This window comes from Pan paniscus, chromosome 10 (assembly GCF_029289425.2).
Source record: "Pan paniscus chromosome 10, NHGRI_mPanPan1-v2.0_pri, whole genome shotgun sequence".
In the NCBI taxonomy this organism is placed as follows: Eukaryota; Metazoa; Chordata; class Mammalia; order Primates; family Hominidae; genus Pan; species Pan paniscus.
In genome coordinates, this window is record NC_073259.2 from 44,522,558 (window position 1) to 44,538,512 (window position 15,955).

A 15,955-nucleotide genomic window follows, 5' to 3' on the forward strand; every position below is an offset into this window, starting at 1 on the left:
TTCCTGCTGGGGTCTTGACTGAGGCTTCAGTCAAGTTGGAGACTTGCTGGCTTCGGTCAAGCACAACTCTGCACATGGGCCTGTAGTAAATGCTCTTGATGCTTCCTAAATTCTTCCAACAAACACTGAGCAAGGACATGTGGAGGGATGCAGAAAATAATTGAGCCAGGGTCTGGCCCTTAAGGAGGGAGTACCTGAGAGCTTGTTTGTCTAAAGCACCTTCACGATAAAGCAAGTGGCATTAGAAGGGCCTGAACTTTCCCCATCCCTGACTTCCCTGCCTAGGGGAAGTCCATGACCGTGGATGGGTCTGTCATGGGTTTTGATCTTCAGAATTTTCTTAGCCTGGTGCTGGGTTCCAGGAGGAGGAGGTGTTGGGTCAGAGGCATGTCACCCTCCTCATCCTTGACCCACTTTTAGCAGACCCCTTCCACTGTGTTTCCTTTATCTGCAGGTGGGTGCGGGAATTTCTGAATGATGAAAACAAAGGCCTGGATGTACTGGTGGATTACCTGTCCTTTGCCCAGTGTTCTGTCATGTGAGTACCACCCCGGGGCTGAGGTTGGGGACCAGTTGGGGGAGGACATAGTTCCATTCTACTTTGATAAGGAAGGGTGAGAGTTCAACAATGAAGATGGAAATGGGAATCCTGGACAGGAAGGAGTAGCCCAAGCAGTGGTGTGGAAGTAGGCAGGCAAGCCTGGAGATGTCTGGGGATCAGTGAAGAATGGCACTTGGCTGGAGTAGAAGATAAGATGCATTTTGGAGAACAGGACAGAGAGATGGAAAGGGAGCTTGGAATCAGAACCCAAGGCATCCAAATGCCAAGCTGTGAGCAATCCAGGGAAATGTCCTGGCTTCTGGTAGAGATGCCTTGGTGGGATCCATTCATCTTTGCAGAGTTGAGTCTTCCAGAAGCAACTTTGGGTTTCCAGATGTGAGAAGGTTACTCCAGGTCATTGTTGAAGAACCCGGGAACAGTGAGCATGACCTTTTGACCTGGATAGAAAAATGAAGTATTCAGGAGTCTTTTTCTAGCAGGCAGGGGGGCTTGGAGGCAGCCAGAAGTGAGTTAGCACAGAAAAGGTGGCCTGGTATAGTGGAAGGAATGAGAGCTCTTGAGTCAGACAAAGCTGGGTTTGGGTTTCAGTTCTGTTATTTACTATCTGTGTGACTTCAAAGCAAGTTTGTATCTTCTTCTATGAAAGGAGATCCACATTCCAGGGTTGTTGTGAAAATTAGATGATAACGTGTGATAAAGCACTTAGTATTATTTGGAACATACCGGGTCTGTATTGTGGTAGCAGATCTATTGTTAATTTCATTATTATTATTTAAAGTGGCATACCCTACCACAATTACCTGAATATATGGAATTACATAATAAACATAATGACCAACACATTTAGACTTACACCTAAGACAGGTCAGCCTTAGGGAGACCAGTCTTCCCAGTTTGCCCATAACTTTCCCTAGTTTTCCCCAGCGTCCCAGGAAACTCCCCCATCCTAAGACTTAGCCCTGACATTTTTTTGAGACAGGGTCTTGCTCAGTTGCCCAGGCTGGAGTGCAGTGGCGCGATCTTGGCTCACCGCAGGCTTGACTTCCTGGGCTCAAGCAGTCTTCCTGCCTCAGTCCTGCCTCAGCCTTGCTGAGTAGCTGGGACCACAGGTGTATACCACCACGCTTAGCTAACTTTTTGTGTGTTTTTAGTAGGGACGGGGTTTCACCATGCTGCCCAGGCTGGCCTCGAACTCCTGGGCTCAAGCGATCCACCCTGCCTTGGCCTTCCAAAGTGCTGGGATTGCAGGTGTGAGCCGCTGCTCCCAACCAGCTTCCACTTTTCTAACTACTGTCCTTGCCCCCTTGGCCATTCTTCTTTGTCCAGCAGGTCTTCAGTGTCATCTCCTTAGGAATTTGATGCTTCTTCTATGTTCGGCGCCTCTCACCTTTTCCAGGTTATCCTGTTAAAACCAAGAGTGGCCCACTGCATTCTTGTCTCAGCAGAAGTCATACCTCGTGTGATTCTCTTATCTCCTAAAAAAAATTCTTTTTATAGAAAGAAATGAAAAACATTTGGTGAAATAATTTTTCTTAAAAAATTCAGAGCTTTTATAGTAAAAAATGCAGCTCATTTTTCCAGATAAGCCTCTCTCTCTCTTACTTGAAAAGCAAACAAATTCCAGCCACCCTAAACCAAGAGTACCCTGGAACCTCAGTATTGTAGTGTCCATGGCAATACCTTTGACTCTGTTTTTAAAAAAGAAGGACTTTGTGTGGGGGAGAGAATGTGTGTTTTAGGAAGGATTGAGAGGAAAAGGGTGAGGCTAAATAGAGTTGGAGTGAAGATAATTGTTTGTAAACTGCATATACCAGTACAAGAGGATACAGTGTTACTGATGGAATCAGCAAGCTGTTTCCCTGTCAGGAGGTTCCTCTGATGTCTACTTGAGAGCCCCATTAAACACCTCCTGATCATGAGGACACTAAAGCCTGCTCCCACTTCCTTTGGAACATTCTGACGTCTGTAAATATCCCTTCCTATTCCAGAAAGCCTCAACCTCTGTGCCTTTGACCCCATATCTGAGCAGAATGGTTCTTGGGGGAGAAGAACCTGTAAGAGATGCTCCCTTAGTCTTTAATGACCTACATGGAGGAAGAGGACAAGAAGGAGGAGAGGGACTGTTTCTCAGAGGGGTATATCCTGAAGTGAGGATGATAAGAGAGGAGTCCCTGTGAGTTTGTGATCTTGGCCATCTTCCTTGTCCTGGCCACATTGACAAACTGCTGACGGTCGCTGGGTGCAGTGGCTCACACATGTAATCCCAGAGCTTTGGGAGGCCAAGATGAGAGATTGCTTGAGCCCAGGAGTTTTAAGACCAGACTGGGTAACATAGCAAGACTCCATCTCTACAAGAAAATTTTTAAAAATTAGCCAGGCATGGTGGCACGCACCTGTAGTCCCAGCTACTCGGGAAGCTGAGGCTGGAGGATTGCTTAAGCCCAGGAGTTAGAGGTTACAGTGAGCCATGACTGTGCCACTGTATTCCAGCCTGGGCCACAGAGTGAGACCCTGTCTCTTAAAAAATAATAATAATAATTGCTGATGGTGGAAGACATCTGTTCCAGGAGCAGAAAGTGACAAACCATTCAACTTCTGCAGAGGCTATACTACAGGACCCTGGTCCACAATCTCAACTTGTAATTTCTTCCCCCAGGGAAACTGAAGCCCAGGGAGCCTGTATACCTGAAAAACCTAGAAACCTCAAGTAGCCAGAACCATAGAGAACCTGGTCATTAAAACCCAGTGCTAAGATGGGGCAGTGGTGCTCCTCCAAACAATAAAGGACTGTCCCACTCTGGGTTTGCCAGAACCCCCTTTCCCTTCCATTCAGTCCTGCCATCCAGAATCAACTGGACTCCTTCAAAGCACTGAAGGGCCCTTTGGTTGCTGGCATTTGCCAGCTAGCAAGACCTGCAGTTGGCTCATTCCCCACCATTCCCTCTGTGGGGCAGATTCTTCATGGGGAGCCACAGCTTCCCGGAGATGTCCCATCTAAGCTGGGAGTGCAGAAAGACTGCCAGCTCCCGAGTGGCCCATGGGGAGGACACTCCTTCTGGAATTTCCTGGCTAGTGGGGAGCAGAGGAGTTGGCCTCCATCAGCTTCCCATCTCCTTAGACTGCCCTCCTGGTTGCTGCCTGTGCTTCTTCTGCTGCTGTTCTGTGTTAGTGGCTCTTCCAGCTAGGATCAGGTCTCTGCTCCCCAGTTCTGCTTTCTCTCCTTGCTACCCCTGCTGCTTGTTGCCCTAGAGGCCTGAAGGGTGGGGGTGGGCTCACGGGGGGCCTTGGCACTGAATTTCTCCTGTGTATGTGCCTGTGTATGCGCATGTGTGTCCTTTCATGCTCCAGGTTTGACTTTGAGGGTCTGGAGAGTGGTGACGATGGTGCATTTGACAAACTCCGGTCCTGGAGCAGGTCAATCGAGGACCTGCAGCCACCCAGCGCCCTGTCGGCCCCCTTCACCAACAGCCTCGCTCGCTCTGCGCGCCAGTCTGTGCTCCGGTATGTGTGCTTTTGCTCTGCCCGCCTGCCTCCCACCCTACCCTTCAGTGCAGGTCTCGGGTTCAGCGGTGAGTGCTCATGCTCCTCCCTCCACTCTTGCTTCCAGGCTCAGCTCTCTTGCCCTCTGCCTGCCAGTCTGTCTCTGGTCTGTCTTCTCTGTCTCCTTGACTCTGCCCAGCGGTCTGTCCTGGGTAAGTACATGGTCTCAGCTGCACTCACCCAACGTGGGGTTCCAGCTCTCCCCATTCCTCACCCCTCTCTGGGGGAGCCCTTCATTCCTCTCACTCTGCCATTCCTCCTGGGTCTCTTGAGCAGGGCACATCTCATAGAGGTCCATGGCCTTCACTGGGTGATCCAGCTCCTACTCTCATTCTGTTTCCCTCTAGTTCTTCACTCTGCCCCTTTAGCTGCTTGGAGACCAGCTCCCACCCAACCTGGCTGCCCCTCGCATTCTCTTCACCTCTTCCTTCAGGCCTTTCTCTCTGAGGCTGCCACATGCTCATTTGTCTGCGGTGTCTTAAGAGCCGCCCTGCCTGGAGGTAGGCGGATGGACTGGATGACTTCTCAGAGCCCCTTCCTACTCTGGGAGGCTTTCCTTTGGGTCCGATGGCCCTTTCCTTGGTTTCTGTCTCTCTTGTGGCCATGCTTTCCTCCTAGTCTCCTTTGGGTTGTGTCCCTTGGACACTGTTGATTATTCTTGTCATGGATGAGCAGATACTGTATGTGTCTCCTCCCTTTTCCATGAAACATCACTGAGAGGGTGGAGGGGTGGTGCAAAGCCAGACATAGCCCTGTGGCCCAACTGAAGCCTTTAGGGGTCAGCTCTGCCTTTTCTGTGATATAGAAGTGGGATGGGAGCCATGACGCTCTTGTCCCACAGATTGTGCAGAAGGTGCAGCAACTGGAAGTGGGTGGAGGGAATGCTCAAATGACTGTGTCTCTGGAGCCATCTCAGGGACTAGGAAGGCCTACACAACTACTATTTGTATTTTGAAGGATCTCTAGGGTTGGGGCACTGGTTATAAAACCGGGATCCTGAATAGTTGCTGACAAAGGCCTGTTTAAGGAGGTGAAAACAGGCTGACCACCCTGCCTCCTGCACCCTGTCCCTCTTGGCTGTTGGTACGAGGTGCTATTCCCTATTTTTTGCCACTGCTAAGGGGCAGCCTGCTGTCCGGGTGATGGTGAGTGTCCCTAGATGCTTCACTGGCAGCCTCAGCTCCCACCTGACTGCCTGGCCCATCTCCCCAGGTATAGCACTCTCCCTGGGCGCAGGGCCCTGAAGAACTCCCGCCTAGTGAGCCAGAAGGATGACGTCCACGTCTGTATCCTTTGTCTCAGAGCCATCATGAACTATCAGGTAAGGGGGAAGCACTAGCCATAGGTGCTCTACCTCTTCTGCCTCATCTGCAAAACCAGGAGAGCTAGGAGGGCATCAGCTTATAAAAGACAGGTTTGCTGGTGGGCCTACGGTCAAGGAGATTGGCTGGGCTCCCCCTTCCCCACCATCAAGGTCCCCTCCTTCTGTCCTTTCCCTTGCAGTACGGATTCAACCTGGTCATGTCCCACCCCCATGCTGTCAATGAGATTGCACTTAGCCTCAATAACAAGAATCCAAGGTGAGTTCCTTCCCTCCCCTTTCCTCCCCACTCTGTCCAGGGCTCTGGAGATCTGTACTCCATGTATTCCTGACAAGTTCTGCCTGGCCTTGGAGTCCTGTCAGAGCCTTGGTTTGGCCCCCTCCTCTGCTGGAAGAGAAGTGTCCCTGGCTCTCCTCTGGTCTACACAGCTTAGTAAGGGAGCAAGCCCTCTTTCTCCCACCCTCTCTCCTCACCACTGAGGCTTTCTCCACTCTCCAAAAGGACTTACCCAGTCAGGGAAGTGAGCTGTGTGGTTGTCAGGATGGGGAGTTAGTTAGGGTGTTAATCTTCCTTCTTCACCTCTTAGGACCAAAGCCCTTGTCTTAGAGCTTCTGGCAGCTGTGTGTTTGGTGCGAGGAGGTCACGAAATCATCCTTGCTGCCTTTGACAATTTCAAAGAGGTCAGTCTTTTCGCTTCGCGTGTGTGTGTGTGTGTTTGCGGGGGAGAAGGCAGGGAGCTAGGTTGGTAAGCACCATTTCCTGTGATCTGCAATGATTTTTAACATCCCAATGCTTGGCCAAGCAGCCTCTCTCCTGAACTCCCAGTATTTTTAAAACCAGAACTTTAGTCTTACTAGATCTTCAGGCCAGGAAACCTCCTGATTGGCCAGCTAAAGATACCCTCAGCTAGCTGAGGGCTATAGTTCAATGGTCCTAGTTGGGCCCTGCATCCAAATCACCTAAGGAGCTTGTTAAAAGTACAGATCCCTGTGCTCTAGTTCAGACCCACTGGAGGCCTGAGTATATGTACTTAAGTGACTCCCCAGATGGGAGTCTGATGCGGTGAACCCATTGGTAGAACCCAAAGCACATGTGTTTTGAAATGGGAGGAGAAGGTAAGCAAGGATGTCTCCTGATTTGTTGGCTGTTATTGGTGAGGGGAGAAGGAACTCCTGTGTGCAATTTCCCCCAGCCCCTGGGCCTGCCTCTGAAACCCCTATCTACTTGAACATAGGATTCTTCGACATCCAGCCACAGCTGGTGGTCCCACCCCTTCCTCTTCTTTGGACCTCTTCCCTAGCATCCATTGTTCAAGCCAGGAAATGGCTCTTCCTCCTTGAAGCCCAGAGGCTCAGAGGAGCCTCTAGACCCCTCTCAGAGAGGGCTTTCCTGTACACTGGCCCTTCCCCTGCATCCCCACTAGGACTCCAGCCTCCTGTCTCAGGCATGGCCTTCCTCCCTTCCTCCTTCTTTCCCTCCTTCCTTTAGTAACTTGGCAGCATCAGACCCCTATGTTTCTTCTTGGCCTATCCCCAGAGGCACCTAAAGCCCAGCTTAAGGGCACAGGCTTTACTGAATTCCCTCAGCAATTTGGTGGGGGACCACAGACCCAGAGCCAGATTGCAGGTCCCAGTTTTCTTTATTTTCTTTTTTGAGATGGAGTCTCACTCTGTGGCCAGGCTGGAGTGCAGTGGCACAATCTCAGCTTACTGCAACTTCCACCTCCCAGGTTCAAGCGATTCTTCTGCCTCTGCCTCCCAAGTAGCTGGGACTACAGGCATGTGCCACCACGCCCGGCTAATTTTTGTATTTTGAGTAGAGATGGGGTTTCACCATGTTGCCCAGGCTGTTCTTGAACTCCTAACCTCAGGTGATGTGCCCATCTCAGCCTCCCAAAGTGCTGGGATTATAGGTGTGAGCCACCGCGCCTGGCCCCAGGTTTTCTTTTATAGTGTCCAGAATGGCCTATTTCATATATAGAGCTGTGGTTAAGCTTGGTCTGAACCAGTCCTTTGCCATGATGTTCCTAGGAGCCAGAGCGCAGGGGCTTGGGTTCTGCATGGAGCAGATCCTTTCACTGAGAAAGTTTGCTCATTCAGGTATGCAAGGAGCTGCACCGCTTTGAGAAGCTGATGGAGTATTTCCGGAATGAGGACAGCAATATTGACTTCATGGTGAGGAACTGGGCCTGGGTCCAGCACATACCCACCAGGGCTGTGTGTGTGTTCCTTGACAACAGGGGTGAGGCCAACAGCGTATCTTGATATTCCACATAGAGCCCAGAATGATTCTATTCAGCAAATGCTTCTTGTCCATCTGCCTACCTCAGAGAGCTCTTAGAAACTTCAGGACATCATTTGTGTATATCAGATCTACCTCCTTTTCCTCTTTTCTGTGGCCTTTTTGTCCTTGAATTGGATCCTTTTTGAGCTGCCCTCCCTTTCCTAAGCTCTTCCTCTAGCTTCTCTTCCCCTCAGTGCAGGGTCTTTGGCTAGGTAAGGTTGTCTCGAGGAATACCTGTTGATGTACAAAGGAAATCAGATAGCTATATCTTCACTTACATCTGTTTTTCATGTAATTTACTTGTCTTTATACACTGAATATTAAATGACATTTTTAAAATTAAAATACTCTTATTGCCCCCATAAAGACTTAACTCTTTAATTGACTCCCTGTAATTATCCACATGATGATGATATTCTAACAGCCGCCTATCCTCCTGGTCTCTTGCCTCTCCTCTGCCCTTCCTATTGCTGCTTCTCTGGGCCTCCTCTTCTTCAGGTGGCCTGCATGCAGTTCATCAACATCGTGGTGCACTCGGTGGAGGACATGAACTTCCGGGTCCACCTGCAGTATGAGTTTACCAAGCTGGGGCTAGAGGAGTTCCTGCAGGTGAGCTGGCTGGGGTCCTTGTAAGGTGAGGTGCTTTGGGATCAGTTTAGCCGTATCACAAATGATTTTTCTTTTATAAGTGCCTAATCCTTGATGCTCCTGGGACCCTGCCTGTCTTCTGTAGCCTGGGACTCAGGACCTCTGCAGCTAACTCCCCAGTCAGGCAGCTCCATGGGGCGAGAATCTGACATGGCCTGCAGCAGGAACTCTTTGGGAAGTGGTGGCGAAGGGGGATGAGGACTAAGACTTTCTCAGAAAGTTCCCCTGATGATCTGCCTGCTCCTACAACTACTCCTACTCTCTGCTCTTCCCCCAGAAGTCAAGGCACACAGAGAGCGAGAAGCTGCAGGTGCAGATTCAGGCATATCTGGACAACGTGTTTGATGTCGGGGGTTTGTTGGAGGATGCCGAGACCAAGAATGTAGCCCTGGAGAAGGTGGAGGAGTTGGAGGAGCATGTGTCCCATGTAGGTGGTCTTCCTTTGCCTGCCAGAGCCACTGTTGATGGAAGCTCAAGTAACCAGGAATCCTGAGCTGACCCATTTGCCTCCAGATTGAGTCCCAGGGAGGCTTTAGAACCCACCAGGGCTCTCAAGAGCATACTCAGGCCTGAGCCACTGGATCATCCACCAGTTGGAACACACACCGACCTCCAGGGCTGGGCATGAGGTGGCATTGGTCTTGAGACAGTCAGAATGTGGCCTTTGTCTTGTATCTGTTATTGGAATATAAGGGAACCACCTGACTAAGCTGCCTTTGTGGCCTTGTGTTGAGGGGTCCGACTCAGGTCTTGACTAGGGTTCAGGCTGTGCTGAGTGCCCAGGCTTTAGGGCCAGCACAGAACCTGCCCTTCCTGTTGTGCAGCTCACAGAGAAGCTTCTGGACCTAGAGAATGAAAACATGATGCGGGTGGCAGAACTAGAGAAGCAGCTGCTGCAGCGGGAGAAGGAACTAGAGAGCATCAAGGTACAAGTACTCTGGGGAAGGCAGTCCCTGACTGATCCTGGGCTCCAGCGCCTTGGGGTTCTGCTTTTTTTCCCTGAGTCATATCAAGTTCTCTAGGATTTAGATCTTGATTCACCCTTGAGGTACTCAGGTGTGGGTGGGCTGATGATTTCACCCCATTTTTTTAGTTGGAGAGGAAAGGTGGGGCCAGTGTGAGCCAGACACACACATAAGAGGGTGGGAACAGCTGGGGCACCCACAAGCATTCTGGAGTTCCAACCCAGGCCTCCTCCTACCAGCCCATCCCATTGATTTTTCTCCCCTCTACCCCCGTGTTCCTCCCCCAGCCATGTTTAATGAGCAGGGGCAGAGTGACCAAGTGCTCTGTGTATTAGGATGTCCACCAGGTATCCTAAATTGGCAGGGCAGGTACTCTTCATATTTCATTCTCTTCTGTATTTTCTCCTGACTTTTTGTTCATTATAAAGTCATGCCCCCATCCTACTTTCTCTTTCAGAAGAATATATGCTGGCTCTGTTGAGCTCAATATGTATCTGCCCAGCTTCTGCTGAGCATTGTATTGGGAGCTATGGAGGATACAGAGATGGTTAAGACAGGGTCTTGTTTATAGGGGGCTTCCAATTGAGCCATTATACAAGGCCAAGTGAAATTAAAGCAAAATGAGGCCCAAAGGGTTATGGAGAGAGCCGCTATGTCAGACCAGTGGTAGATTAAGGAGAGTTTCACAGGGGCAACCTTTTTTCCTGGGCTTTGAGGGGCCCATGCAGTGAGAATTGGCTGGAGCAGAGAGGACACTTCAGGGTGCCAGCGGAGGGAGGCAGCTTCTGCTTGCCTCTTTTGTTTTGCTGCCTTCCAGCTTCCTCATTCCCCCACCTGGGTTTCTGCCAATCTGAGCCTCTGAGTACCCTGACAGAGACCCTCGTTAAGAGAACCCTGGGTAGGAATTCTCACTCCTGGGGCAATGACTATGCCTTCAGCCCACTTTTCCCTTAATGGTGCTGTCTGCCTGCCAGGAGACATACGAGAACACAAGCCACCAGGTGCACACCCTGCGGAGGCTCATTAAAGAGAAGGAGGAGGCCTTTCAGCATCGATGTCATTTGGAGCCAAATGTCCGGGGCCTGGAGTCTGTGGACAGTGAGGCCCTGGCCAGAGTAGGCCCTGCAGAGCTGAGTGAGGGCATGCCACCCTCCGACCTGGACCTTCTGGCTCCAGCCCCACCCCCTGAGGAGGTCCTGCCTCTTCCTCCACCACCAGCTCCGCCCTTACCCCCTCCACCTCCCCCATTACCAGGTAACCACGACGACCCCTGGGAGCCAACAGGGGCAGCCTCTTTGTGGGGACCAAAACTGTAGTCAGCAGTGTCTTCCTCAGGGAGAAGCTGGGAAAATGGCATCATCTGAGGACTTGGAGGGATATAAAATCAGGGTGAGGGAGGCCTGGAATCTGAGGGAAGCTCAAGTTATCAGCACAGGGATGCCCAAAGGCAGATGTGGACCTGTTTTAAGGATCATAAAGATGTTGCTCCCAATTCCTTTGAAGACAGCCAAGGAGAGGCTTAGACTGTAGCCATAGAAACTGGGTCAGAGACCAGCAACAACTGCCCTGTCAGAGTTAGATTTCTGGGAGCAGCTTGAGCAGAGTTCATGTAGGCTCCTTCTCTGAGAGTTTTTTTTTTTTTTTAACTCTCAGAGAAAGTGGGACAGGCAGAGGGGAGGGAAGCCTATGAAGAGTCTCTTGACGCCTGGGTCACTGTGTCATTTCTTCTTCCCCCAGACAAGTGTCCCCCAGCCCCACCTCTCCCTGGTGCTGCACCCTCTGTGGTGTTGACAGTGGGCCTGTCAGGTGAGTATCCCCAGGGCTCTGGGCAGGGCTGGTGGGACCAGGGGTGTGTGTCCTTGGCCCCTGTGTCACTGATCCTCCTTCCAAATTAGCCATTCGAATTAAGAAACCTATCAAGACCAAGTTCCGGCTGCCTGTCTTCAACTGGACAGCACTGAAACCCAACCAGATCAGTGGCACTGTCTTCAGCGAACTTGATGATGAGAAGATCTTGGAGGTAACAGGGCCTGGGGTCTAGAGGGGTAAGGTTGAGGGCTAGGGACCTGGTTGCCTTTTGAGGAGATTCTGGTCTTAGAAAAGCCATCAGACAGGGTGAGGCCAGGCTTAGCTCCACCAACCCTTCATTCTTGAGTGTATGTATATTTCTAGTTGTGTCAACACTTTGTGTTTGTATTCAGGAAATATTCCAGAGTGACAGAGCTCTGGGCCAATGCTGGGTGGGCTGTCAGGAGGTCCTCCACTAGTATGAGGCTACAGCGTTTTCCTTGCTCATCTATTCCTGCCAGGACCTGGATCTTGATAAGTTTGAAGAATTATTCAAGACAAAAGCGCAGGGCCCTGCCCTTGACCTCATCTGCTCCAAAAACAAGACAGCGCAAAAAGCTGCCAGCAAGGTGACTCTGTTGGAAGCCAATCGTGCCAAGAACCTGGCCATCACCCTACGCAAGGCTGGCCGCTCGGCTGAGGAGATCTGCAGGGCCATTCATACGTGAGGCTCCCACTGACCTGGCTCTGGTCCCTAGTCTGTTGGCAACCCAGTTCTCCACCCAGGAGCCTGGGTTTCCCTAGATTCCAGGTCATCTGACAGAACTCCCTCACATCCCCCTAGTCATCCACTGGCTTGGCTAGAATTTACTGCATCTGTGCTGGCAGTTCAGCCCAGACCTTCACCCAAGGAGCTCTCAGTCTATTGGGAACAGTGCAGTAACACTGAGTCATACCACCAGGATGGTAGAAGTATACAGGCAGCTTTGGGAGAATAGGGAGGTTCATGTAGCTGAGCTTGGTGATGAATGAGGGAAGCCTTCCCAGAGGAGGTAATGTCTCAACTGGGACCTGAAGAAAAGATATGAGTTAGTCCAGTTCAGGGCCTGGAGAGAGAAGCATAGTGCCTTGGGTACTAAAAATTGAATCTGGCTTTAGTGTAGGGAGAGGAGCAGGAGAAGGTAGAGAGTTGGGCAGAAGTCTTGCAGGCTGGACCTCGTAAGCCATGCTCAGGTGTTTGGACTTCACCCTAGGTACAGTGGGAGTACATCAAAGGGCTTATTAAACAGGAGCATGGAATGTTCCCCCAGGATCATTGCTGGTGCTGTGACAGATGATGCAATGGGTCCTTTGCCTTTGGCTGTGTTCCGTGTACAGTCCCCTGTCCAGTTCTTCTAGGAGCTTGGAGAATAAAAGGGATGAGGGAAAACGTGGAGAGATGTGAGAACTGAGGTGGTCCCTCCCTCCTCCACAGGTTTGACTTGCAGACACTACCTGTGGACTTCGTGGAGTGCCTGATGCGCTTCCTGCCCACAGAGGCTGAGGTAAAGCTGCTGCGGCAATATGAGCGTGAGCGGCAGCCCCTGGAGGAGTTGGCAGCTGAGGACCGCTTCATGCTGCTCTTCAGCAAGGTGGAACGGTTGACCCAGCGAATGGCTGGCATGGCCTTCCTGGGGAACTTCCAGGATAACCTGCAGATGCTCACACCGGTACAGCCCCCACCCAACTCATGGTTCTGGACAGCTGTCCCTCCACCCTCCATCTGCTAGTCACCTCCCCTGCCCTTCCAGTCCTTCTGACCCCTCCCTGTCTTTACCCCATCTCAGCCTGGGGTTACTTCAGTGTTCATATTGTCCTACAGCAACTCAATGCCATCATTGCGGCGTCTGCTTCCGTCAAGTCTTCACAGAAGCTGAAGCAGATGTTGGAGGTGGGAAGAGGTTGTGAACAGGGGTGCTGGGGGTTCTCAGGTCCTAGGTGGGGGCCTGGGGCTATACAGAGAGGAAGAAGGAGCCTTCAGGACCTGAGCCTGACCTGCCTCCCACACATTCTTTGGACAGATCATACTTGCACTGGGGAACTACATGAACAGCAGCAAGCGGGGAGCTGTGTATGGCTTCAAGCTCCAGAGCCTGGATCTGGTAAGATGGTGAGGGCAGCGTGGGCCAGGAAGCCTGGGGGGCAGCAGTTGTGGAGCCAGAGTGCTTAGCTCTTGTGCACCGCCCTCACCCCCTCTCCTAGCTGCTGGATACCAAGTCCACTGACCGGAAGATGACACTGCTTCATTTCATCGCCTTGACAGTGAAGGAGAAATACCCAGACCTGGCTAACTTCTGGCATGAGCTGCACTTTGTTGAGAAGGCTGCAGCAGGTGAGGAGAGCCTGGCTGGGTGGGCCTGCCCTCACATCCAGCCCAGGACAATCCCAGGAAGCTATGAGGAGAGAGAACACTTGGGTCCATTTGTTTCTGGCTTTTGTTATCTTCTTTCTGACCACTTCAAAGCTTTCCGCTGGAGCCTTAAGCAGGGGCCACTCCAGAGGGAGCCTTCCTCCAGGCGCCAGGCCTGGCCCAGCCCAGCCCTTCCCAGCTAGGTACAGTGGGAGCAGGAACAAGAAGGGGAGCAGTCGCTCTTTACTCCCAACTCCCTCAAGCTAGCCCCAGAGGTCTTGTGTTTTGTGTATGATGTATGTGAAGTGCTTAGAAAAAAATCATAAAGCTCTCTATAGACATGAGGTAGCTGTTATTTCTGCCCCACCCATGAACCCTAGGGCAGGCCTGAGGCAGTTTCATTTTGGAGACCAGCAGTCTCTGTGGCTTGCCTGCCTTTGCTACTGTGTTCTTTGGGGTCACAAGCTCAGTTTCCATTCCATTCCCTCCCCCTGTGAGGGATCAGCTAGCTTGGTGTGTACTTCCTTATGTCCATACAGGTATGTGAACCTGAGTGAGCCCATGCTGAGGGGGAGGGCCAGAGTTTGATACAGCTCTGGGCTGGGAGGTGAGCATGCCAGGCCCTAGGCATTCCTCAGCCAGGCTTTTGGTGACCAGTGTCCCTGGAGAACGTGCTGCTGGACGTGAAGGAGCTGGGCCGGGGCATGGAGCTGATTCGGCGTGAGTGCAGCATCCATGACAACAGCGTCCTCCGGAACTTCCTCAGTACCAATGAAGGCAAACTAGACAAGCTCCAGCGGGATGCCAAGACGGCTGAGGCAAGCACGGGGTGCAGGCGGTGGGAACAACCAGGGCCAAGGCACCAGGCCCCTCTAGGTGGCCCTAGTTCTATTTTTTTTTTTTTTTAATCAAGCAGCTGGCTGGCTACATGTAGGGGAGAGAGAGCGCTTTGGGAGTGCCAGGCAGCTGCCTCTGGAGACTCATACTCAGGAGCTTTGGGAGCCCCAGGTTCCCTCCAGCTCACAGGGGCCTGGGTGCTTGGTTTTCCTCCCTTTGGCCCTGGGCTCTGCTTTCTGCAGGCCTCTCATCCGTGGTGTGGGAGCTGGGCTGATCTTCCTGCCAGGGTGACCCATTCTGCCCACCCCTTCCCCAGGAGGCCTACAATGCAGTTGTGCGCTACTTTGGCGAGAGTCCCAAGACTACACCTCCTTCTGTATTCTTCCCAGTATTTGTCCGATTCATTCGTTCTTACAAGGTAAGCTGCAGAGAGCTTTTTAAGAAGTTTGGTTGAGAGAAAACTGGCTGGGGGAGAGAAGCCTGGGCTTAAAGTATGGGCCTTTTCCGACTCCTCCGAGTCCTGGGAAGGGAGCGATGCAAGCTGGTGACAGGCCTCTTAGCTGTGAACTGGTGGGCAGGGTGGGGCCCAGGACCTTCCTGTCATTGTTTGGGGCAGGAAGTGCCCCTCCAGAGGGTGGCCACCTGGAGTTAGTGGGTCCCACTGCCACCCACTCTCCACCTCAGTGTCAGCCCCTCCCCTCACAGCCTATGAGCCTCACTCCCCACCCCCCATCTTCCATGGCTCTTAGGAAGCAGAACAAGAGAATGAAGCCCGCAAGAAGCAGGAGGAGGTAATGCGGGAGAAGCAGCTGGCTCAGGAAGCCAAGAAACTGGATGCCAAGGTGGGTGGGACCAAGAGCTGGGGCCTGGAGGATGACAAGGCAAAAGAGTGGGGGCTGGGGGTCAGAAGGCTAGAGGAGATGAAAACTTGGAGTGGACAGACCACCCAGAGGGCCAGTGGGCTGGCATCCAGAGGGATGGAGGGAGGGCCTTTGGGGATTCCTAGCAGTGCACAAGCAGTGGCATCCTCAGACTGCACCTTGGGGCAGGAACCAGTCCCACATTAGGTTAGTGATGACTTCCTTCCCCCTCCACATTCTTGGCCCTAGACCCCATCCCAGCGGAACAAGTGGCAACAGCAGGAGTTAATAGCAGAGTTGAGGCGGCGCCAGGCCAAGGAACACCGGCCTGTTTATGAGGGGAAGGATGGTACCATTGAGGACATCATCACAGGTGGGGCCCTTTTCACTCCCTGGGGCCTGGCCATTGCACCCAGCTCCCAAAGCTCAACCTAACCCCTTTGGGCTCTCCTCCCACCCCACCCCCCATGAGGCCTGACCACTGTGTCTCTCTCCTGGGCCACAGTGCTGAAGAGTGTCCCTTTCACGGCCCGTACTGCCAAGCGGGGCTCACGCTTCTTCTGTGATGCAGCCCACCATGATGAGTCAAACTGTTAGCCCCCAAGGTTGGGGCCCGACAGGTACTGGGCACCACAGCTGCCCCCTCTGCATGCCCGTCTCCCAGGATTCCTGCTGGGAGACCACAGGCACCTCCTTTCCTGCATGACTTGCAATCACCCTCTGGCAGCCTCCCAGCAATGGGGACACATACTTCTTGCATG

General features: G+C 52.2%; 1 protein-coding gene across 5 annotated transcripts in view; it reads left to right on the plus strand.

Moving 5' to 3' along the window:
• FMNL3 (formin like 3) overlaps nt 1–15,955 on the plus strand; it is a 62,476-nt gene that overhangs the window by 44,955 nt on the left and 1,566 nt on the right. The window contains exons 5-26 of one of the 5 annotated variants that reach the window (XM_008951178.5): nt 455–538; nt 3,911–4,063; nt 5,315–5,423; nt 5,606–5,682; nt 6,011–6,104; nt 7,524–7,598; nt 8,206–8,316; nt 8,636–8,782; nt 9,180–9,281; nt 10,295–10,574; nt 11,058–11,126; nt 11,216–11,340; nt 11,630–11,832; nt 12,583–12,817; nt 12,970–13,038; nt 13,169–13,249; nt 13,350–13,479; nt 14,155–14,315; nt 14,651–14,752; nt 15,084–15,176; nt 15,444–15,567; nt 15,700–15,814. In XM_008951178.5, the coding sequence (XP_008949426.1) occupies nt 455–538; nt 3,911–4,063; nt 5,315–5,423; nt 5,606–5,682; nt 6,011–6,104; nt 7,524–7,598; nt 8,206–8,316; nt 8,636–8,782; nt 9,180–9,281; nt 10,295–10,574; nt 11,058–11,126; nt 11,216–11,340; nt 11,630–11,832; nt 12,583–12,817; nt 12,970–13,038; nt 13,169–13,249; nt 13,350–13,479; nt 14,155–14,315; nt 14,651–14,752; nt 15,084–15,176; nt 15,444–15,567; nt 15,700–15,791 (2,716 nt within the window). In that variant the 3' untranslated portion in view covers nt 15,792–15,814. Of the gene's footprint in view, nt 1–454; nt 539–3,910; nt 4,064–5,314; nt 5,424–5,605; nt 5,683–6,010; nt 6,105–7,523; nt 7,599–8,205; nt 8,317–8,632; nt 8,783–9,179; nt 9,282–10,294; nt 10,575–11,057; nt 11,127–11,215; nt 11,341–11,629; nt 11,833–12,582; nt 12,818–12,969; nt 13,039–13,168; nt 13,250–13,349; nt 13,480–14,154; nt 14,316–14,650; nt 14,753–15,083; nt 15,177–15,443; nt 15,568–15,699; nt 15,815–15,955 lie in introns of all 5 variants that reach the window. The other 4 variants (XM_008951177.5, XM_003825838.6, XM_008951179.5 and 1 more) reach the window with 4 other exon arrangements.